Source organism: Somniosus microcephalus, chromosome 5 (genome assembly GCF_052327205.1).
Source record: "Somniosus microcephalus isolate GS21.2 chromosome 5, FLI_Smic_1.0, whole genome shotgun sequence".
Lineage (NCBI taxonomy): Eukaryota > Metazoa > Chordata > Chondrichthyes > Squaliformes > Somniosidae > Somniosus > Somniosus microcephalus.
Window position 1 is genome coordinate 86,315,214 of NC_140991.1, and position 23,242 is coordinate 86,338,455.

Sequence of the window (23,242 nt, forward strand, 5' to 3'; positions counted from 1 at the left end):
AAAGGGGGGGGGGGTGGTGGAGGAAGGGGCAGGAAGGAAAACAGATGTGTATCCTCATTCAATAACATGTCCAGAAAAAAAAGTGCTTTGCTACAATATCAAACCTAACAATCGCAGGAACTCACATATTCTTCCATTTCCAGATTGGTGTCTGGGAGCCTACTTAGTACTAAATTTGCTCTAGAGCTCTCTTTGCATGCTGTGTTAAAAAGCAGTCATTGCTTAGCTCAAGTAAATTTGCTTGTATGCTCACTTTTATCTTTTGGCTGCATCTGCTTTGTTACTGAAATGTTCATGATTACAGTTCTCAGTTGCACCTCTCACTTGTCTAAATCTACCCATTCGCTTTTAGTTGGTAGCAGTTGCCAATTATTACTTTGTTACTCTTAACATTACTAATTACTAATATTGATTTCGCCATTTTCCTTCTAAAGTTATATTCATGTTTTGTTAGCTATCTCTTACTGATAATGCCACTCCTCTCATGGCTTAGTAAGTATACATTTGCAAAACATTCTTTTGTTTTCCATAATGATTTAGACACCAGCACAAGAGGAATGATGTTGAAATTTGCTGACAATACCAAATTAGGAGCATGCAATCAACGAATGATACAGCAGCGAAGGAGGCCATTCGGCACATTGTGTTTGTGCGTGTTCTTTGAAAGAGCTATCCAATTAATCCCGCTCCCCTGCTGTTTCCCCGTAGCCCTGAAAATTTCTCCTTTTCAAGTACATATGCAATTCTCTTTTGAAAGTTACTACTGAATCTGCTTCCACCACCTTTTCAGGCAGTGCAATCCAGATTATAACAAGTCGCAGCGTAAAAACATTTCTCCTCATCTCCCCTTATGTGCGTAGGGAATTGGTTAGGAGGTAGGAGACAGAGAGTAGGGGTAATGGGTATGTACTCAAATTGGCAGGATGTGACTAGTGGTGTCCCCCCAGGGAGCTGTACTGGGGCCTCCGATTTTCACGATATTTATCAGTGACTTAGATGAAGGAATAGAGTGTCGTATATCTAAGTTTGCTGACGACACTAACTTAGGCAACACAGTAAATAGTGTAGACGGGAGCAGAAAGTTGTAAAGGGACATTGATAGATTAAGTGAGTGGGCAAAACTGTGGCAGGCGGAGTTCAACGTGGGAACGTGTGAGATCATCCACTTTGCAACCAAGAAAGATAGATCAGAGTATTTCCGAAATGGTAAGAAGCTAGGAACTGTGAAGGAGCAAAGAGATTTAGGGGTCCATGAACAGAAATCACTGACAGCTAGTGAACAGATACAAAATGTTTTTTAAAAAGCTGATGGAATGTTGGCCTTTATCTCAAGGGAGCTGGAATACAAAGGAGTGGAAGTTATACTACAGTTGTATACAGCTTTGGTTAGACTGATTCTGGATTACTGTGCTCAGTTCTGGACACCACACCTCAGCAAGGAGATATTGGCCTTGGAGGGGGTGCCACGCAGATTCACCAGAATGATACCTGGGCTAAAAGGGTTAAATTATGAGGACAGGTTGCATAGACAAGGCTTGTATTCCTTTGAATATAGAAGATTAAGGAGTGATCTAATTGAAGTGTTTAAGATGATTGAAGGATTTGCCAGGGTAGACAGACAGAAACTATTTCCTCTGGTGGGGGAGTCCAGAACAAGGGGACATATCCGTAAAATTAGAGCGAGGCCATTCAGGGGTGATGTCAGGAAGCACTTCTTCACAAAGTGAAAATGATAGTGGAAATCTGGAACTCTCTCCCTCAAAAAGCTGTTGAGACTGGGTCAATTTAAAAATTTAAAATTGAGGTACAGATCAGCCATGATCTAATTGCATGGCGGAATAAGCTTGAGGGGCTTATGACGAAAGGTCATCGACCTGAAACGTTAACTCTGTTTCTCTCTCCACAGATGCTGCCTGACCTGCTGCGTATTTCCAGCATTTCTGTTTTTATTTCAGATTTCCAGCATCCGCAGTATTTTGCTTTTGTACTCTATGGGCTGAATTTTACCAGCCCTGAGGAGGCGAAGTGGTGGTAAAATTGGAAAAAATGACGGCGGGTTCCAATCCCGCCGTCAACCGCCTCCGCGCAACTTTGCCTGAGGCAGGTTTGCAGAGTCAGTTTCGGTTGCGCCTCCAGGCAGCGGGATAGGTCCTTAAGGCACTTAACTACCACTTAAGTACCTCTATAATCCCATTTTGAGAGGCCTTTCAAATTTTGCCACATTTCCAGCATACTGAACGTCTCTCCAAAAACACACCAGCTAATCCTGTTGGGTTGACAAGTGGCTAGCTTCCTAATAGCTGCAGCTCCACCATAAAAACGGAGCTCTCAACAAGGATCAGTTGCAGGTGGCAGAACTTTGTTTTTTCAGGTCTTGGAGAACTTTTTGCAGGTCCACTGATCTTGGAAGTGGTAAAACTGAGATCCATCTCCACTGTGACCTCCTGGGAAAACCCTCTCCCCACATTGACTGAGCACTTCCTCAACAGAGATATCTACCAGCAGCATGGGAACCATTTATTTCCTTTCAGCCTGGTCCTCAGATTCGGAGGACGAGCAGCCGCGGCAGCAGCAGAACCAGGCACAACAGCAGCATCAACAGCAGCACCAACAGAAACGCCGACCTGTTGCTCACCCACCTGCTGCTCACCCACCTGAAGCTGCACAAGGCAGAAGGCACAGCGCAGGGAAGCATGTCACCGCAGGAGATACCCCCAAAACAGGGTTTACAGGATGAAGATGTGCTTCCTCAACATGACTGAGCAGCAGTGCCAAAGGAGGCTGAGACTTTCGTGAGAGGTAGTCGGTGACATCTGCACACTGCTGCACCTGGAGCCCAGAGGAGTGGGTGGACATCCGTTACTAGTGGCTGTCAAAGTCACCACCGCACTCAACTTTTTTGCTTCAGGCTCCTTCCAGGGATCTTCAGCAGACATCAGTGGCATCTCCCAGTCGGCTGCACACACTTGCATCACACAGGTTACTGATGCCCTCTTTGCAAAGGCCCACAATTACATACACTTCTCCACGGATCAAGCAAGTATAACCACGCGTGCGGTTGGCTTTGCAAATATGGCAGGCTTACCAAGGGTGCAGGGCGTCGCAGACTGCACACGTGGCCCTTAAGGCAGCCCATCACAATCCAGCTCTTTTTGTCAACTGCAATGGCTTCCACTCCCTCAGCAGTGCAGCTGGTGTGTAACCACAAGAAGGACATTTTGCATGTTTGCGCCAAGTACCCTGGCAGTTGCCATGACTCGTTCATCCTGCGTCAGTCTAGTATGCCTCTGCTCTTCAGTCTGCCAAACCAACTTTGCGAATGGCTACTTGGAGACAAGGGCTATACCCTGAAGACATGGCTAATGACACCGGTCAGGAGGCCATCCAACGAAGCTGAGGAGCGCTACAACTCCAGCCACATTTCGACCAGATACATCATCGAGCAAACCATCGGCTTGCTGAAGATGCGATTCAGATGCCTTGACAGATCAGGTGGAGCCCTGCAGTACTCAGCAGCCAGGGTCTCCAGAATCATCGTGGTCTGCTGTGCACTGCTTGCAGCTGCCTGAGGAACAAGTGGCTCAGCGCAGAGCCTCCAATATTAACTGGGATAGTCAGAGTGTGAAAGGCTTAGAGGGTGCGGAATTCTTAAAGTGCACCCAGAAGAGCTTTTTGAGCCAGCATGTAGAAAGTCCTACAAGAGAGGGGACAGTACTGGACCTAATTCTAGGGATTGTAGCTGGGCAAGTGATAGAAGTGTCAGTAGGAGAGCATTTTGGTGACAGTGACCATAATTCAGTGAGATTTAAGGTAGTCATGGAAAAGGACAAAGTTGGACCGGAAATAAAGGTTTTAAATTGGGGGAATGCCGATTTTAATATGTTAAGGCAGGATCTGGCCAAAGTGGACTGGGATCAGCTACTTGTAGGAAAATCCACATCAGAGCAGTGGGAGTCTTTCAGAAAGGAAATAGAGAGAGTACAACACCAACATGTTCCCGTAAAGGTCAAGGGTGGGACCAACAAGCCCAGGGAACCCTGGATGTCAAGGGATATACAAGAATGGATTAGGAAAAAAAGGGAGGCTTTTGGCAGATACAAAAACAGTGGAAGCCCTAGAGGAGTATAGAAAGTGTAGGGGGGTACTTAAAAAAGAAATTAGGAGAGCAAAGAGAGGGCATGAAAAAACACTGGCGGGCAAAATAAAGGAAAATCCCAAGGTGTTTTATAAGTATAATTAAGGGCAAGAGGATAACCAGGGAAAGAGTAGGGCCCATTAGGGACCAAAGTGGTAATCTGTGTGTAGAGCCGTGTAGGTGAGGTTTTAAATGAATATTTTGCATCTGTGTTCACTATGGAGAAGGACGATGTAGGCATAGAAATCAGGCAGGGGGATTGTGATATACTTGAACAAATTAGTATTAAGAGGGAGGAGGTACTAGCGGTTTTAGCGGGCTAAAAAGTGGATAAATCCCCAGGCCCAGACGAGATGTATCCCAGACTGCTGTGTGAGACAAGGGAGGAGATTGCAGGGGCTCTGTCACAAATTTTCAGAACCTCTCTGGCCACAGGGGAGGTGCCAGAGGACTGGAGGACAGCTAACGTAGTACCATTATTCAAGAAGGGTAGTAGGGATAAATCAGGGAATTACAGGCCAGTGAGCCTAACATCAGTGACAGGGAAATTATTGGAAAATATTCTGAGGGACAGAATTAGTCTCTACTTGGAGAGGCAAGGATTAATCAAGGATAGTCAGCATGGCTTTGTCAGGGGAAGATCATGTCTAACCAATTTGATTGAAGTTTTCGAGGGGTTGACTAGGTGTATGGATGAGTGTAGTGCAGTTGATGTAGTCTACATGGACTTCAGTAAAGTTTTTGACAAAGTCCCACATGGGAGACTGGTCAAGAAGGTAAGAGCCCATGGAATCCAGGGCAATTTGGCACATTGGATCCAAAATTGGCTTAGTGGCAGGAGGCAGAGGGTGATGGTCGAAGGTTGTTTGTGTGGCTGGAAGCCTGTGTCTAGTGGTGTACCGCAGGGATCGGTGCTGGGTCCTTTGCTGTTTGTAGTGTACATTAATGATTTAGATATGAATGTAGGAGGTATGATCAGTAAGTTCGCAGATGACACGAAAATTGGTGGAGTGGTAAATAGCGAGGAGGGAAGCCTCATGCTACAGGACGATATAGATGGGTTGGTCAGATGGACAGAACAGTGGCAAATGGAATTTAACCCTGAAAAGTGTGAGGTGAGGCATTTTGGGAGGACTAAAGGCAAGGGAATATACAATGAATGGCAGGACCCTAGGAAGGACAGAGGAACCTTGGTGTGCATGTACATAGATCCTTGAAGGCAGCAGGACAGGTAGATAAGGTGGTTAAAAAGGCATATGGGATACTTGCCTTCATTAGCCAAGGCATAGAATGTAAGAGCAGGGAGGTTATGATGGAGCTGTACAAAACGCTAATTAGGCCACAGCTGGAATACTGTGTGCAGTTCTGTTCGCCACACTATAGGAAGGATGTGATTGCATTGGAGAAGGTGCAGAGGAGATTCACCAGGATGTTACTTGGGCTGGAGCGCTTCAGTTATGAAGAGAGACTGGACAGGCTGGGGTTGTTTTCCTTAGAGCAGAGAAGGCTGAGGGGGGACCTGATTGAGGTGTACAAAATTATGAGGGGCATAGATAGGGTAGATAGAAAGGAACTTTTCCCCTTAGTAGAGGGGTCAATAACCAGGGGGCATAGTTTCAAGATAAGGTGCAGGAGGTTTAGTGGGGATTTGAGGAAAAACTTTTTCACCCAGAGGGTGGTTGGAATCTGGAACTCACTGCCTGAAAGGGTGGTAGAGGCAGGAACCCTCAACATTCAAGAAGCATTTAGAAGAGCACTTGAAATTCCATAGCATACAAGGCTACGGACCAAGTGCTGGAAAATGGGATTAGAATAGACAGGGCTTGACGGCCGGCGCGGACATGATGGGACGAAGGGCCTCTTTCTGTGCTGTATAACTCCTTAGATGAGGAGGAGGAGGAGAACGAAAACAAAGACCTTGCGGATGCGCATCAACCAGCTGCAGCAGCACGCGAGCACATTGATGCAAGCGATGCACTCATCTTGGCCAAATTTGCTTAAGTTGCCCATTCAAACACATGTGCCTGGCACCTTCGTACCACACCATAGACAATGGACAAGAACCTGTGGCTTCCTATCACTCTGACCATCATCATGATGATGACAATTCGCCCTGAGCCCTCAATCTGGAACTTCCATTTCCGAAATGACTGACTCCAGAACTTCAACAGTTTGCCATCACTTCATTTTAATACATTGATTAAAGGATGGCATTTAACAATTAAATGCCAGCTAAAAAAAGGGAAGAGGTCCTACAAGTAGAATTTCGGGAGTTAGGAGCCAAGCTAAAAAGTAGGACCTCGAAGGTAGTAATCTCTGGATTACTACCAGTGCCACGTGCTAGTAAGAGTACAGAGAACAGGATAGTTAGGCTAAATACGTGGCTTGAGCAGTGGTGTAAGAGGGAGGGTTTTAAATTTTTGAGGCATTGGAACCAGTTTTGTGGTAGGTGTGACCTATACAAAAGGGACGGTCTACACCTGTGCAGAGATGGAACTGATGTTCTCGGGGTAATTTTTGATAAAGCAGTTCGGGAGCATTTAAACTAGTATGGCAGGGGGCTAGAAACCTATGTAGTGAAATAGAGGAAAGTGAAAGGCAGACAGAAATAAATGATAAAAGGGTGAGGAACAAAAAACAAAGGGCCAAACTAATTCATAAAAAATGTGAGCATAAAAAAAGCCTGAGGGTTTTATACCTTAATGCGAGAAGCATCAGGAACAAGGTAGATGAATTAGCTGTGGAAATAGAGGTTAATAATTATGACCTAATTGGGATTACGGAAACATGGTTGCAGGGTGAGCAGGGCTGGGAGCTTAACATACAGGGGTATTCAGTATTTAGGAAGGATCGACAAAAAAGAAAGGGAGGAGGGGTAGCATTGCTAGTAAAAGAGGGGATAAATGCAATTGAAAGGAAGGATATTAACTCAGTTAATACAGAATCTATATGGGTGGAGCTAAGAAATAGCGAGGGGCGAAAAACATTAATAGGAGTGGTATATAGGCCTCCAAATAGTAAAATAGAGGTTAGGGAGGGCATCACGAGGGAAATTAGAGAAGCGTGCAATAAGAGCACAGCTGTCATCATAGGTGACTTTAACTTACATATAGATTGGACTAGCCTAATCAGTAAAAATAATGAGGAGGAGGAATTCCTTGAGTGTTTGAGGGATGGTTATCTGGATCAATATGTCGAGGAACCAACTCGGGAACAGGCTATATTGGACTGGGTACTGTGCAATGAGAAGGGACTAATCAGTAATCTTGTTGTACGGGGACCCTTGGGTCAGAGCGATCATAACATGATCGATTTCTCACTCGAAATGGAGAGCGAAGAAATTGACTCAGAGACTAAGGTCCTGAATTTAAACAAGGGGAATTATGATGCCATGAGACGGGAACTGAGTAGGTCTGATTGGACAACGTTCCTGGGAGGACTGGAGGTAGATAAACAATGGCAAACATTTAAAGATAGAATGACAAAATTGCAAAAATTGTTTATACCAATCTGGCATAAAAGGAAATCTAAAAAGGTGACTCAACCGTGGATAACAGGGGAAATTAGAGACAGCATAAAATCCAAAGATAGGGCGTATAAAATAGCCAAAAAAAGCGCCAGAGCGGAAGATTGGGAACAGTTTAAGATAGAGCAAAGGAGGGCAAAGGGCATAATCAAGAGGGGCAAAATAGCTTACGAAAACAAGCTGGCGGAAAATATAAAAACTAACTCCAAAAGCTTTTATAAGTATATCAAAAGGAAAAGACTGGTGAAAACCAAAGTTGGTCCATTGCAGTCAGATACGGGGGAATATATAATGGGAAATAAGGAAATGGCAGATCAACTAAATGCATACTTTGGGTCAGTCTTTACGAAGGAAGACACAAAAAACCTCCCTGGGATATCGGGAAAAATAGGGACATTGGCAAAGGAGGAACTGACGCAAATCAATATCTCTAAGGATATGGTGTTAAGGAAGCTAAAGGGATTGAAGGTGGACAAATCCCCAGGGCCTGATGACATGCATCCTAGGGTACTGAAGGAGGTGGCCCTAGAGATAGCGGATGCACTAAGGATGATTTTTCAGAATTCATTAGACTCGGGAACAGTGCCGATGGATTGGAGGGTAGCTAACGTTACCCCACTATTCAAAAAGGGGGGTAGGGAAAAAGCAGGTAATTACAGACCTGTAAGCCTTACATCAGTTGTGGGCAAAATGCTGGAGTCCATCATTAAGGATGAAATAGCGGAGCACTTAGCAAATGGGGACAGGATAGGACAGAGTCAACATGGATTTACAAAGGGTAAATCGTGCTTGACTAATCTATTGGAATTTTTTGAGGGAGTAACTGGTAGAATAGATGGGGGAGAGCCAGTAGATGTGGTGTACCTGGACTTCCAAAAGGCCTTCGATAAGGTCCCACATAAAAGATTAGCATGGAAAATTGAGGCTCATGGGATAAAGGGGAAAGTTTTGGCGTGGATAGGGAACTGGCTGTCAGATAGAAAACAGAGAGTTGGAATAAACGGCTCATTTTCTGAATGGCAGGCAGTAACAAGTGGGGTACCACAGGGATCTGTCCTGGGCCCCCAGCTGTTCACAATTTACATTAATGACCTGGATCAGGGAGTCGGATGCAGCATTTCCAAATTTGCAGACGACACTAAACTAGGAGGGGGGGTGGGCTCAGAGGAAGAGACCAGGAAGCTCCAGAGCGATTTGGACAGACTGGGCGATTGGGCGGATAAATGGCAGATGCACTATAATGTGGACAAGTGCGAAGTTATCCACCTTGGGTGCAGGAACGGGAGGGCAAATTATTATTTAAATGGCAATAGATTGGGAGAGGGGGAAGTACAGAGAGACCTGGGTGTTCTTGTACACCAGTCACTGAAGGCGAGCATGCAGGTGCAACAGGCGGTCAAGAAGGCAAACGGTATGCTGGCCTTCATAGCAAAAGGGTTAGAATACAGGAACAGGGATACCTTGCTGCAGCTGTACAGGGCACTGGTGAGACCACACCTCGAGTACTGTGTACAGTTTTGGTCGCCTCATCTGAGGAAGGATGTTCTTGCCATGGAGGGGGTGCAGCGGCGATTCACCAGGCTGATACCAGGAATGGCGGGAATGACCTATGAGGAGAGACTATGTAGTTTAGGGATGTACACACTGGAGTTTAGAAGATTGAGAGGGGACCTCATAGAAGTGTATAAAATTCTGACAGGTCTAGACAGACTGGATGCAGAAGGAATGTTTCCCTTGGCGGGTGAGAACAGAACTAGAGGACATAATTTAAGGATAAGGGCTAAACCATTTAGGACAGAGATGAGGGGGAATTTCTTCACTCAGAGAGTGGTGAACCTGTGGAACTCATTGCCACAGAGGGCAGTGTACGCCAGCTCATTAAATATATTTAAGAGGGAATTAGATATATTTCTACGGGCAAAAGGGGTTAAGGGTTACGGAGAGAAGGCGGGGACGGGATACTGAATTAAAGGATCAGCCATGATCTCATCGAATGGCGGAGCAGGCACGAAGGGCCGAATGGCCTACTCCTGCTCCTATCTTCTATGTATCTATGTAAACACAACAGAACACTCAATTGACTACTTGTGCATTATCTTCCTCTTACGCGTGCTCCTACGTGGTGCTTCTCCTGTGGCTTCAGCAGATGTGGAGGCCCCTTGCTCACTCTCATGCTGCTCCTGCTTCGACACCTTGGGTGAGCGTCCTCTGGGATTGCGAGCCTGTGAGGGCTCGCCAACAGTCTGGTCCTCCTGCGGCTGTGCAGGGGCTGAGACGCCCATCTCAGTTGGGCAAGGACTCGAGTGGAGCTCTGACCGAGGGCTCCACAGTGGCATAGGAGTGTGAGCACTTGGAGAGGACCCCCACTTTCTTGTTCTCTGCCGCCAACATCCCTCTCATAGGTCAGCCCCACTTCAGAGCTAGCAAGTGGCTTGACAGCACCTTGCTGCACATCAGGGGGGCCATGAGGACCTGTTTCTGCACTGGAAGTCCTAGTCCAGAGGACTTCCATGAAGGTCTGGTTTCTCTGATCAATAGCTGTCCATTGCTCCTCCAGAGATGTCAGTCTATTCTGAACATTCACCATGTTTTCCACACTCTGGCGACTTAGCTCCTCCATGGCCATAGCCATCCTCTCCTCTACTGTAGCCATCCTTTCCACGGAGGTTGCTATCCTTACCGCGGTGATGTGTTGATTCGCCAATGCCTCCACAAAGGCTCTGCTCATGTTAGCGTTGGACTCCTCCATCCGCTCCACACTCGCAGTGACCCTGGAGACAAAACCTGCCAGAGACTCCTACACCTGTTCCTGGAGTTCCAGCACCGCTCTCTTTCTGAATGGACTCAGAGGCATAGGGTCCACATGCAGCTGAGCAGAGCTGGGAGCGCCCTGCGGCCTCCGACGAGGACTCTCCACTGCTGTCCCTGTCTCCACCATCTGCTGATGCTCACTTGTGAGCTGTGATACACCAGGTGACAACACTACTCTATGTCCCGAAGGTCCCACCGAGGTGTGCGTATCTGCGCTGGTGCTGGGTGCGCTTAATTCTGCTGACGCTGCGCCCTCAGAGGTTGCAGGTTCCTCTGAGGAGTCTTCCAGCTCAGCCTCTTCCTACTGGACAGTGGGGAGGGGGGTTGTCGATGGTCCTGTGGGGGAGTAAAGGCATGAGTTGGACATGTGATATAAACGTAGTATGCACATTAAATAGTGCAGATGATCATAAGTCAATCTGTTTGAGCATCAGAAGCCATATCAGTCACTGATGCAATGTCAATGAGAGAGATGCAAAACTATTCTGTCACCAGCTTGCTCTGATGTGCCCGTCTGTCCGTCCCCCACTTCCACATCCTCCTCGGCGCCAACGATCTCTAGGGCCGCCTCCTCTGTGCTGGTAAGATGGGCTATTGAGGCTGGCCCTCCTCCGGTCTTCGCCCTTTCCCTCTTATTGTGGGCTCTCTTTTCCTGCAATGAGGGACACAAGTGGAGTTTGAGTGAGAATGATGGAATGAGTGTAGATAATCCATAGCATAGATGCTAAGAAGGACACAAAGATGGAGTGAGGTCCCAATACTAAGGGCCCTCCCTGTGTGTTGTTAGTTGTTGTCATAGCATCACCGTGATAGGGAGTGTGAGGGCAGCATAGTCGAATAGTTAAGTGATTGTGCACGCAGAGAGGGAATGGTTAAGGGTGCAAGGGATGTAAGGGTAAAGTGGGATGTGTAGGAGTAGGCTGACAATGCAGAGTGATGGTGCTGAGAGATGGGGAGCAGAATGAGGGTAAAAGTGATGGTATACTCACTTTGCCTGTTCGGACAAGGTCATTAAACCTCTTTCGGCACTGCAGCCAGGTTCTGCTGCACATCGATCTGGCACTCGCCTCCTGGGCAACTTGCAGCCACAGCTTTGGGAGGATTTTTCCTCCCAGAGGATGGAAAGAGCACCTCCTTTTGTGCTCTGGCTCCCTCCACCAGAGCATGGAGTGAGTCATCATTAAACTGAGGTGAGGCCTTGGGCCTTGAAGTAGACATTGCAATAGCTCCAAAAACTATTTTCAACAGAAGCAAACACAAGCGTTTAGGTATTAAATGAACCAAGGCTGCTTGGAGCAAAATTGAAGCCCATGGGATTAAATGCAGCTGGAGAAATGAGGTCATCGGAGGGGAGTTTCAGGCCCCAAAAACTAATTGGGCCAGGGGTTCGCACACGCTGGGAATCAATTGCTCAGTTAGGGCAAAATCGCAATTTTTCCCTGCCCGACAGCGGAGGCGGGATCGGGGCCCGCCGACCACCTGACCCCGCACCCAACCCAACACCAATGATAAAACCGAACCCTATGCATCTATTGATAAAGTCAAGGATCCCATTTTGTCTTTTTAACAGCCTTATCAATTGTCCTGCCACCTTCAAAGATTTGTGTATCTGAATCCCCAGGCCTCTCTGTTCCTGCAACCACTTTAAAATTGTACCATTTAGTTTATATTGCCTCTCCCCATTCTTCTGCCAAAATCCATTACTTCACACTTATCTGCATTAAATTTCAGCTGCTATGTGTCTGCCCATTTCACCAGTCCGTCGTGAAGTCTACTACTATTCTCCTTACTGTTTACTACATTTCCAAGTTTGTATCATCTACAAGCTTTGAAATTAAGCCCCCTTTACCCAAGTCCAGGCCATTAATATATATCAAAAACAGCAGTGGACCTAATACGGACCACTGGGGGACACCACTGTATACTTGCCTCCAGTCTGAAAAACAACTGTTCATCACTACTCTTTGCTTTCTATCTTATAGCCAATTTTGTATCCATGCTACCACTGCCTCTTTAATCCCATGGGCTTCAATTTTGCTAACAAGTCGATTACGTGGTACTTTATCAAATGCCTTTTGAAAATCCATATACACTTCAAACACACTACCATCATCAGCACTCTCCATTACTTCATCGAAGAACTCAATCAAGTTTGTCAGACATCATTTGTCTTTAAAAATTCTGTGCTGGCTGTCATTTATTAACCCATGTTTTTCCAAGTGAAATAAATTTTGTCCTGAATTATGGGTCGGAATATTAATCGGGAGGGGGATTGGGAGTGGGGTGGGGCTAGGAAGTGGTTGGGAAACCCGGGAGGACAGGTTTCCCGCAGGCCCTGCCGAATTTAATGGCTGGGCCTGTTTTGCATTTGAAACCTGCTTCCCACCTGCAGTCAGCCAGATGGAGAGGCTGACTGGCTGCGGTCGGATAGGCCTGGGGCGGGAGGGAGAGAACATCGGGGGCTGGAGAATGATTGCGGGGGGGTGGTGGGGGTAGGAGAGAACATCAGGGGCCTGGAAAACAATCGGGGGGGGGGGGGGCAGAGAACGATTGGGGGAGGGGTGAGGGAGAGACCATCGGGGGCCTGGAAAACAATCGTTGGGGGCGGGGAAGGGAGGGAGAGAACATCGGGGGCCGGAGAATGATTGGGGGGGGGGGGCGCGCGGGGAGGAGAGAACATCAGGGGCCTGGAAAACAATCGGGGGGGGGCAGAGAACGATTGGGGGAGGGGTGAGGGAGAGACCATCGGTGTAGTGTATGTACCTTGAAGAAGGAACTATATTCTGCAGCCCCTGTATACTGCAGCACCAGTAGTGACCACCCCTGTATATAAGCCTGTGTAGTAACTTTGTATAGTAGTTCCAGTTTTGTCTCCATTCAGTAAACACCTGTTATAACCAACTTCTGCAGTCCGTGTCTCAATTACACACGGACATTACATTGGCGACGAACAGATCCGAACTTACCTACAGTTCTGCACCACCTCATGGGGATCCATCCCTGAAACGAAGTTATTAGAGGTCGAAGCCAGAAGGAAGAAATCCAAAAAGAAAAAACAAACAGAAGAAACGGGCGTCGACCGTGGGCAACCGCCCTCTGATTCATCGAATTCGAAGATTTGCAGGAGAGGCTGTTGAGAGCGGGGCTTGGTTCTCCAGTCTATGGTGTTCCAGCTAATCGGGCTGGTGGCAGGTAGTACACTGATCCTTCCTGGGCTGCGGCGGGCTAGAGCTCGATCGGGTGGCTTTTCAACGGGGCAGAGCAGCGTTGTCGGGAAGAGGAGAGAGAGAGAGAGGGTGGAGCACACAGGGCGCGGCCGGTGCTACGAAGCCGGGCAGCGTACAGACCCGAGAAGAGGGAGGAAAGTGTCCCATAGGGTCTGCTCTGACGACGGGAACAGTAATTAAAATAAAAGAAAAAGAAATTAGAAGCGCAGAAAGCCGCAAGGAGCTGCAGTTTGCCACGGGGACCGCGGAGAGCGGCGTTGGCAGCAGCGCGGGGGGAAGCGCGCGAAGACCATAGGGCATCGCCATCAAGGCATAAAAACGCCAGCAACAGCGTTGGCAGCAGCGGAAAAGACAGAAAGCGCAGGAGGCGCCATCTTAATCCAGCGGGGAAGAAGGCAAAGCGCGGGAGGCGCCATTTTGTTCAATCGGGGAAGAAGGCAAAGCGCGGGAGGTGCCATCTTAGATCTCCAAGATGCCAAGACTGGCAACATCACTGCCTTCGATAATGAAATAGAAGACTGGACCACGTATGTGGAAAGAGTCGAAGTATATTGCAAGGCAAATGAAGTAGCCGATGAGAAAAAGGCATCGGTACTACTAAACTTAATGGGCGCAAGAACGTACGGCCTATTGCGGAACCGGATCACTCCAGCCAAACCGATGGAGAAGAGTTTTAACGAAATTGTTGATATCCTACAGGAACACCTAAATCCTACACCGCTGCTGATAGCAGAAAGATTTAAATTCCACAAGAGAAATCAGCGTAAAGATGAGAGCAATGCTGATTACCTTACGGAACTACGCAAGCTATCAAAGCACTGCCAGTTCGGAGCAGGACTGGCAGATACCCTAAGGGACAAATTTGTCTGTGGACTCCTGAGTGAAGGAACCCAGAAGAGGTTACTCTCAGAGAAAGAGCTGACGCTAGATAAGGCTTTCAGCATGGCAGTATCGTACGAAGCAGCAGCAAGGGGAGCTGCGGAAATACAGCAAAAGCCACAGGAATACGGCACCCATGAAATGACACGGGGATTTGAAAAATGTTATCGCTGCGGCAGAACAACCCATGACCAGAAGGACTGCTGGTTCAAGGACAAAACATGCAGGCAATGCGGAAAGATGGGACACATTGCACGAGTTTGCAGGTCCGGGAAGACGACTAACGACAACAAAAAGACTACTAAGGAAAAGTACAGGAAAGTACAAAAGATGACGGACAGTAGTTCCGAAGACCAGAAGAGCGATAGTGAATCTGGGAACAAGAGACTAAGCTGTCTCAAACTACACAACGTAATCGCAAAAGAGGATCACCGAACCATTTGGGTCACCCTCACGATAGCAGGGTCCCAAGTCAAAATGGAATTGGATACAGGATCAGCCCTGACCGTCATGAATCGACGAGACTACGAGCGGCTATTCTCACACATACCCTTGAACGACACATCCATTTTCTTGAAGACATATACGGGGCAGAAAGTATACCCCAGAGGGAAAATAAGGGTGCCTGTCGAATACAACGGCAAGGAAATACAGAAATTGTATCTGTACATACTGCAAGATGGTGGACCACCGTTATTGGGACGTGAATGGATCAGAAAGATAAGTTTAGACTGGCACTCCATTCAGGCACTGACTGTGGCTGGTAAAAAGGATGACGACGTCACACCTGGACGATTGTCAAAAAATCTTAGCTAACGCTAAAGAGGTATTTCAACAAGGACTAGGAACTCTTAAAGGCGTAACCGCCTCGATAAAAATAGAAGAGAATGCAATTCCCAAGTTTTTCAAAGCAAGACCGGTACCGTATGCAATTCGCCCAGCCGTCGAGGCAGAGCTGGAGAATCTGGAGAATGCAGGCGTGTTATCTAAGGTAGACTGGAGCGAGTGGGCGACACCCTTCGTTCCTGTCATGAAGAAAACGTTAAACAATAAGTCTGAGGAGCCAAGGAAGGTTCGCATCTGTGGGAACTTCAAGGTGACTGTGAACCCAGTCCTTCACACAGTACAGTATCCTCATCTGAGGATAGAAGATATTTTCGCCTCACTATCTGGAGGGAAACGTTTTACAAAAATTGACCTAGCGCAAGCATATTTGCAGATGGAGGTTGAAGAATCCTCCAGGAAATATCTCACGATAAACACTCACAAAGGTCTTTACCAGTATAATCGACTGGTATTCAGAGTAGCATCAGCTCCGGCTATATGGCAAAGAGCGATGGAACAAGTCCTGCAAGGGATTCCGGGGACTCAGTGTTACTTGGACGACATCCTAGTGACAGGTGAAAATGACAGTGAACACCTTACCAACCTAGAGCAGGTGCTCACTAGACTAAGAGAACATGGGCTACGAGCCAATCGCCCCAAGTGCGAGTTTTTAAAGAAACAAATATCGTATTGTGGCCACGTGATTGATGAAGAGGGGTTACATAAGTCCCCTGACAAAATTGAAGCGGTAGTTGAGGCTCCAGCGCCTGAAAATGTGTCGCAACTGAGGTCATTCCTTGGATTGGTGAATTACTACCATAAGTTTTTGCCGAATTTGTCCACAATTCTGCACCCACTGAACGCCCTGCTACAAACTGGGGTAGCATGGAAATGGAGCGATGAATGTAAGCGGGCCTTTCAGAAGAGTAAAGACCTGATCACTTCAAGAGAAGTATTGGCTCACTACAACCCATCACTGCCGATAAGACTGGCGTGTGATGCGTCTCCCTACGGCATTGGAGCGGTACTGTCACATAAATTCCTTGATGGTTCAGAGAGGCCGATAGCTTTTGCGTCACGCTCGTTAACTTCGGCCAAGCGTAACTATGCCCAGATTGACAGAGAGGCCCTCAGCCTGGTGTGGGGGGTGAAGAAGTTCAATCACTACCTGCACGGACAGAAATTTACTCTACTAACTGATCATCAACCTCTTGTCTCCATTTTCAACCCTAAGAAGGGCGTCCCAAAAATGACAGCACAACGGCTACAGAGGTGGTCCCTTTTCCTAGGGGCACACCAATATGACATCGAGTACAAAGGAACTAAACAGCATGGGAATGCTGATGGATTGTCGCGCCTACCGTTGCCGACGGTGGAAGAAGCACCTGCAGTGGATCCTGTGGAGATATTCCACTCGACCATAGTCGAATGTCTACCTGTGACGAATGCAAACATAGAAAAGGAAACACGAAATGACCCAACACTCTCCAGGGTCTATGATTTAACAGTGAAGGGATGGCCAGCACATGGCGAACCACTGTTGCCAGCATTCTCGCCGAGAAGAGAACAGCTGTCAGTGTGCCGAGGAACCTTGATGTGTGGATCCAGAGTAGTAATTCCACCCAAATTGAAGGATAGAGTGCTCAATGAGCTTCATGAGGGTCATCTGGGAGGGGTAAAAATGAAGAACTTAGCCAGAGCGTTTGTGTGGTGGCCGGGAATCGATAGAGAAATCGAAGAGATGACCAAGAGCTGTACAGGATGCCAGAAGGTCCAAAACGCCCCACCACAAGCCCCTCTACACCCATGGGAGTGGCCCTCATCTCCATGGCAAAGGGTACACATTGATTTTGCTGGTCCATTTATGGACTCGATGTTTTTAATTGCGGTGGATGCACATTCAAAGTGGCCAGAGGTAATAAAAATGTCCTCAACCACCACAGAAAAAACTATCACAGTCTTACGAACCATATTCGTCAGAAATGGGCTGCCTGAACAGATTTGCTCCGACAATGGACCACAGTTTGTGTCTGAAGAGTTCCGGAGGTTCTTAAAGAACAATGGTGTTAAGCATTACACATCCGCCCCATATCATCCAGCCACCAATGGATTGGCTGAGAGGTTCGTTCAAACATTCAAGAAGGCTGTCAAGGCAATGTGTAATGAAGACATACCCCTACAACACAAGGTGGATAACTTCTTGTTTGCCTACCGGAATGCGACACATGCGGTTACCAACCAAACTCCAGCCATGATGTTCTTCAATCGAAGACTAAGATGCCGCTTGGATTTGGTTAAGCCAAACATCAGAAGAGATGTGGAGAACAGGCAGTTTCAGAATATGAATGAAAGGCCAACCAGGAGTTTCAAGATAGGTCAACCAGTTTTGGCCCGGGACTACCGCACAGAGAAATGGCAGCCAGGAACGATCTGCACACGGCAAGGACCTCTAATGTATACCGTGGACGTTGGAGAGAGCATTGTAAGACGCCATGCTGACCAGATTCTAGAGTCACTGGAAAACGTCAAATCTACACCGCGATCCTATACACCTGGTGATGAAACCGAAGTACCAATTGCATCTACCTCAGAATCAGTGATATTGGAAGCAGACGAACCAAACAACGACGTTGATCCCGAATCAGCTTTGCCATAAGAACCTGATACCCCAAAGAGGCGTTATCCGGACAAAATCAGGAAGCCTCCTCAAAGACTGAATTTATTATTGATTAACTTCAGCTAATGTATATAGCAACTGTAATTGTAAATATGTTATTTAATTATTAATCGAATGTTATGTACTGTTTAGCTAAAAGGGGAGGAATTGTAGTGTATGTACCTTGAAGAAGGAACTATGTTCTGCAGCCCCTGTATACTGCAGTACCAGTAGTGACCACCCCTGTATATAAGCCTGTGTAGTAACTTTGTATAGTAGTTCCAGTTTTGTCTCCATTCAGTAAACACCTGTTATAACCAACTTCTGCAGTCCGTGTCTCAATTACACACGGACATTACAATCGGGGGCCTGGAAAACGATCGTTGGGGGCGGGGAAGGGAGGGAGAGAACATCGGGGTCCGGAGAATGATCGGGGGTGGGGGGGCCTGTTTTTTTACGTTAAAGGCGCAGTATAAATACAGGTTGTTGTAATTATTTTATATTAGGCTTTCATGGTGTCAAAAGTTGCCATTCTGTTAATGGCGTGCTTTTCAGCTTCTTACAGTTGGCCAAGTACAGAACTTGCTGACAGTATTTGGAGTGTGGCTGCCAAACAGTGATCGAATCCCAGCAACAGCATCATGATCCTGGACATATTCCCCGACAGAAACATACGTACTAATCTAGAAAACCAGTAAAAGCTGACCAATAGCTTCAAACAAGCTGATATACCCCAGACTGCTAACAACTGAAAAAAGGGGCTGACATGTGAAAACAAGTTGTAACACAGGCTTTGTAACTTAAGCCTTAGGTATGTACAACACTCCTTCACGAATGTCTGAAGGGGAAATCCAAATGTTAAAGGCACAAAATTGTTGGTGCATATCTAGGGAGGTCTGGGGGCATGCTCCTCTGGAAACAGTTTGAATTGTTATATTAAAAAGAATGCATTCTGGTTAATTTTAAGCAATGTTATACTTCACAATAAATACATTTTTAATTGACAAAAAGAAAAAGCTGTGACATTTCAATAGACCAACCAGACCTTCACTTACCCAAAGGTTTTTTAAAATTCATTTATGAGATCTAGGCGTCGTTGGTAAGGCCAGCATTTATTGCCCATCCTTAATTGCCCTCGAGAAGGTGGAGGTGAGCTGCCTTCTTGAGTCGCTGCCGTCCGTGTGGTGAAGGTACTCCCACAGTGCTGTTAGGGAGGGAGTTCCAGGATTTTGACCCAGCGACGATGAAGGAACGATGATATACTTCCAAGTCAGGATGGTGTGTGACTTGGAGGGGAGCTTGGAGGTGGTGGTGTTCCCATGCACCAGCTGCCCTTGTCCTTCTAGGTGGAAGAGGTCGCGGGTTTGGGAGGTGCTGCCGAAGCCTTGGTGAGTTGCTGCAGTGCATCTTGTCGATGGTACACGCTGCAGCCACGGTACGCCGGCGGTGGAGGGAGTGAATGTTTAAGGTGGTGGCGGGGGTGCCAATCAAGTGGGCTGCTTTGTCCTGGATGGTGTCGAGCTTCTTGAGTGTTGTTGGAGCTGCACTCATCCAGGCAAGTGGAAAGTATTCCATCACACTCCTTACTTGTGCCTTGTAGATGGTGGAAAGGCTTTGGGGAGTCAGGAGGTGAGACAATCGCCACAGAATACCTAGCCTCTGACCTGCTCTTGTTGCCACTGTATTTATGTGCCTGGTCCAGATAAGTTTCTGGTCAATGGTGACCCCCAGGATGTTGATGGTGGGGGATTCGGCGATGGTAATGCCATTGAATGTCAAGGGAAGGTGGTTAGACTCTCGCTTGTTGGAGATAGTCATTGCCTGGCACTTCTGTGGCGCGAATGTTACCTGCCACTTATCAGCCCAAGCCTGAACGTCGTCCAGGTCTTGTTGCATGCGGGCATGGACTGCTTCATTATCTGAGGAGTTGTGAATGGCGCTGAACACTGTGCAGTCATCAGCAAACATCCCCATTTCTGACCTAGTGTTGGAGGGAAGGTCATTGATGAAGCAGCTGAAGATGGTTGTGCCTAGGACACTGCCCCGAGGAACTCCTGCAGCGATGTCCTGGGGCTGTGATGATAGGCCTGCAGCAGTCACTTGCCTAAATTCAATCCCCCACCCCAAAGTGCCGCTCCCCTTCATTACCACAAATTTCCCTCTATTGCCATCCATTCACCTCGTCATTGTTTTCCCCTTCACTATCATCTCCTTGCTCCTTTCACTGTTTACCACTGCTCCTCCCTCATTTCCCTCTTGCCATTCATTCTGCCCATTCCCTACTTTATGTTGCTATGCATTCTGCCCTCACTCCTTCCCTTGGTATGCATGTGGCCCTATCCCCTCTCTTTACCTTTTCTGGCTCCTTGCTTTCCCCTATTCTTCCCCCTTTACATTCTCTCCCACTTCCATTCTCACCTTCTTAGCACTATTTCCACCACCTCCCCCCCCCCCCGATATTGTTAATGGTTCCATCTCCTCAGGTGCTGTGCCATTTCCCTCCATTTCATATCTGCCTTTATCACCCTTCCCAGTCAAAGTCACAAATGACATCCTGTTACACTATCCCTCCTCATATTTCTCAACCTGCCTGCAGCCTTTGACGTGGTTAACCACACCATCCTCCTCGAACACCTGCCTGTCCTCCTTTATCCAGCTGAGAATGACTGCATTCACTTGGTTTTACTCTTACCTATCCAGTCATAACCAGTGGAATTTTCAAGATGGAGATTGATCTATTTGTTATGTAAGGGTGTTAAGTGATATGGAGCAAAGGACTTGAGGTACAGATCAGCCATGATCCAATTGAATGGCAAAACAGGCTAGAGGGGCTGTTCCTTTGTCCAGGCAGTGGAGTTACTAGACTGAAAAACATGAACCTTTGCATGTACTGGGAAGCAGACTACCTTAGTGTTAAATTAAAGCTCACATAAAAAGCCAAAAACTGCAAATGGTGGAAATCCAAAACAAAAAGAGAAACAGATGGAAATACTCAGCAGATCAGTCAACAGACAAGTTAACGCTGCAGGCGTTTTAGCCCTTCACCAGAACAGATGTAAATGGCATTCTGATGGAAAGGCCTGAAACATTAATGCGTCTTGCTCTCTCCACAAGTGCTGACTGGCCTGCTGTTGCCAACATTTTCTGCTTTCATTAAAACTCAGTTGTTCCTACGCAACTGAATCAAATACCAGCGGCTCTCACCATAGCAAAGAGGCAGTAGCCCCTACAATGTGCCTCACCATAGCACATCAAAGAGGCAGTCCCTACAATGTGCCCCCGGGTCCCTGTTCTGTTGTAACTAGCAGAGCACAAGCTCAGCTTCTCAAGAACTAGAACACGAGCCGCGCCCTGCAGCGAACGCAAATACATCGTGGGAGCTACCACTCGCCCGGAGAGGGAGGGGAGTGTGAGTGAAGAGGGAAACCTGCAGACAGAAAAATATCACGGACCGATATCAAATAATCATCTTGCCACAATTTAAATACATTTTTGCAAAACGAAGAGATGGAAATTTCCTGTGAATTTTCGTTTTTTTGTCATGTAGTTGTTTGATTGGATCCACCACTCCCCCCCCCCGGTGAGAGTCGGGGAGCCGCGGAGCAGGAAGCTGAGTGCTGGCAGTACGGGTTGGTGAGCAGAGGCGCTGAGACACGGCCGCGGGCAGCAATGGCTTATCCTGGATATGGGGCGGTATGTATCAGCGAACCAGTGCCCGGTCGGTGTACAACGGGCTGCTTCTGTTGGAAATGAACGGGGTAAATTGTGCAAAAACGAGACCCGGAGTCGTGCTTTTAGTGAGAGGTTGATGGCTATTTTTTGGTGGTGTGTGGGGGGAGGGGAAATGATTGGGACAATTTCTATCGCAACCAGGATTCCGTTTCTGTTTTGCTTATGCTATTGGATTTATTATTTTATTTAAAATATAATTTTAACCATTCTACACACAAGTTGCCACATTACTGACATTTTTGTGTAAAACACTAGCCGCTTCCCCGGTCAGTCAGGGGACTAGCATCCTTGAAATGCTTCCGGGACCTTGTCCTGTGTGTGTGCGTGTGTGACTGGTGTTTGAAACAGTGGAGATGTGCGTGAGCTTCATGAGCTACACGTGCAGTTGCTCTGGGCCGCCTTCATTGTTCTCTCTCCACCACAGCAGGGCCGCGCCTTTGCGTCTCCCTCTCCAGGTCTCAGCTTGTGGAACTCGCCGCTGGACTATTTGTGCCACACTGGGGTGCCTTTCACTCTTGCCATACCAAGATCTGGATTTTGTGTGGGTGGGGGGAGAGAAGATTCTTTGGCCTTTCCGCCTAGAAAGAGCCTGTTATTGTTCCCTTCCCCCATCACATCATACAATCCCCCATCACATCATACAACTGCGAAATAAATCCAAGGATTTTCCTTTCACTATCCTATCTGGAGGTCCGTTCTACATGTGTTAAAAAATCGTCATTATATCAGTCTTAAATTTCCCTCTTGTGATTTTTGAAGCTGGGATCCTTTGACCTTTCAAAGGGGTGGGTGTACTGTGATGAATTGAACTCTTCTATAGCATTTGCAATCTTCCAAATTGATCTGTAACCTGGAGCGTAGTTGTGTAATTTAGTTACAGGCCTTTTAGGAGCACTGCTTGGTTCCTCTGGGAAGTTTAAGTAGGTTCTGAAATCAGAGTTGCTCTTTGGTGAGGGGAGTTTGTAGGTTGCCAGTAATTTTTTTTTCCAGGAAAGCACTACTTGCTGTCTTTCTTCACCCCCCCCCCCCCCCCCAAACAAAAAAAACCCCATCACTTCTCCAACAAGTACCTGCAACTTCCTACCCTTCATCCAGTTTCTTGCTCAATCCCATATTTAACCTTGAATGTCCAGTTTTAAGCTTAAGTAGCAGCCTCTCCTGTGGAACTTTGTCAAAGCCTTTTCGGAAACTTAGGGATACACATCACAGGACTTTCCTGGTCCACTTAGGATATCACTTCCTTAAAAAAGTAATGGAATTGGCTGCTATTGACCTATTTACTAGGTTGTTATACAGAAAATCCTGAAGTTTACTGCTAACTCCATTATTATTACCTGGTAGTGATGCAAGACTAATGGATTTGCAGTTTCTTAGGTCCTTCTTTGTTGCCTTTTTTGAAAATGGGTACCACATTAGCTTGTTAATAATCTAGAGCAACCTCTCCAGCATTT

General features: G+C 47.0%; 1 protein-coding gene across 1 annotated transcript in view; it reads left to right on the forward strand.

The window, feature by feature from the left end:
• The first annotated feature begins 21,351 nt into the window (after window positions 1-21,351).
• The window catches only part of LOC147117176 (sorcin-like), a 32,642-nt gene continuing 30,751 nt past the window's right edge, over window positions 21,352-23,242 (forward strand). Inside the window, 1 exon segment of the mRNA XM_085987935.1 lies at window positions 21,352-21,817. Within this exon segment, the coding sequence (XP_085844061.1) occupies window positions 21,755-21,817 (63 nt within the window). The 5' untranslated portion in view covers window positions 21,352-21,754.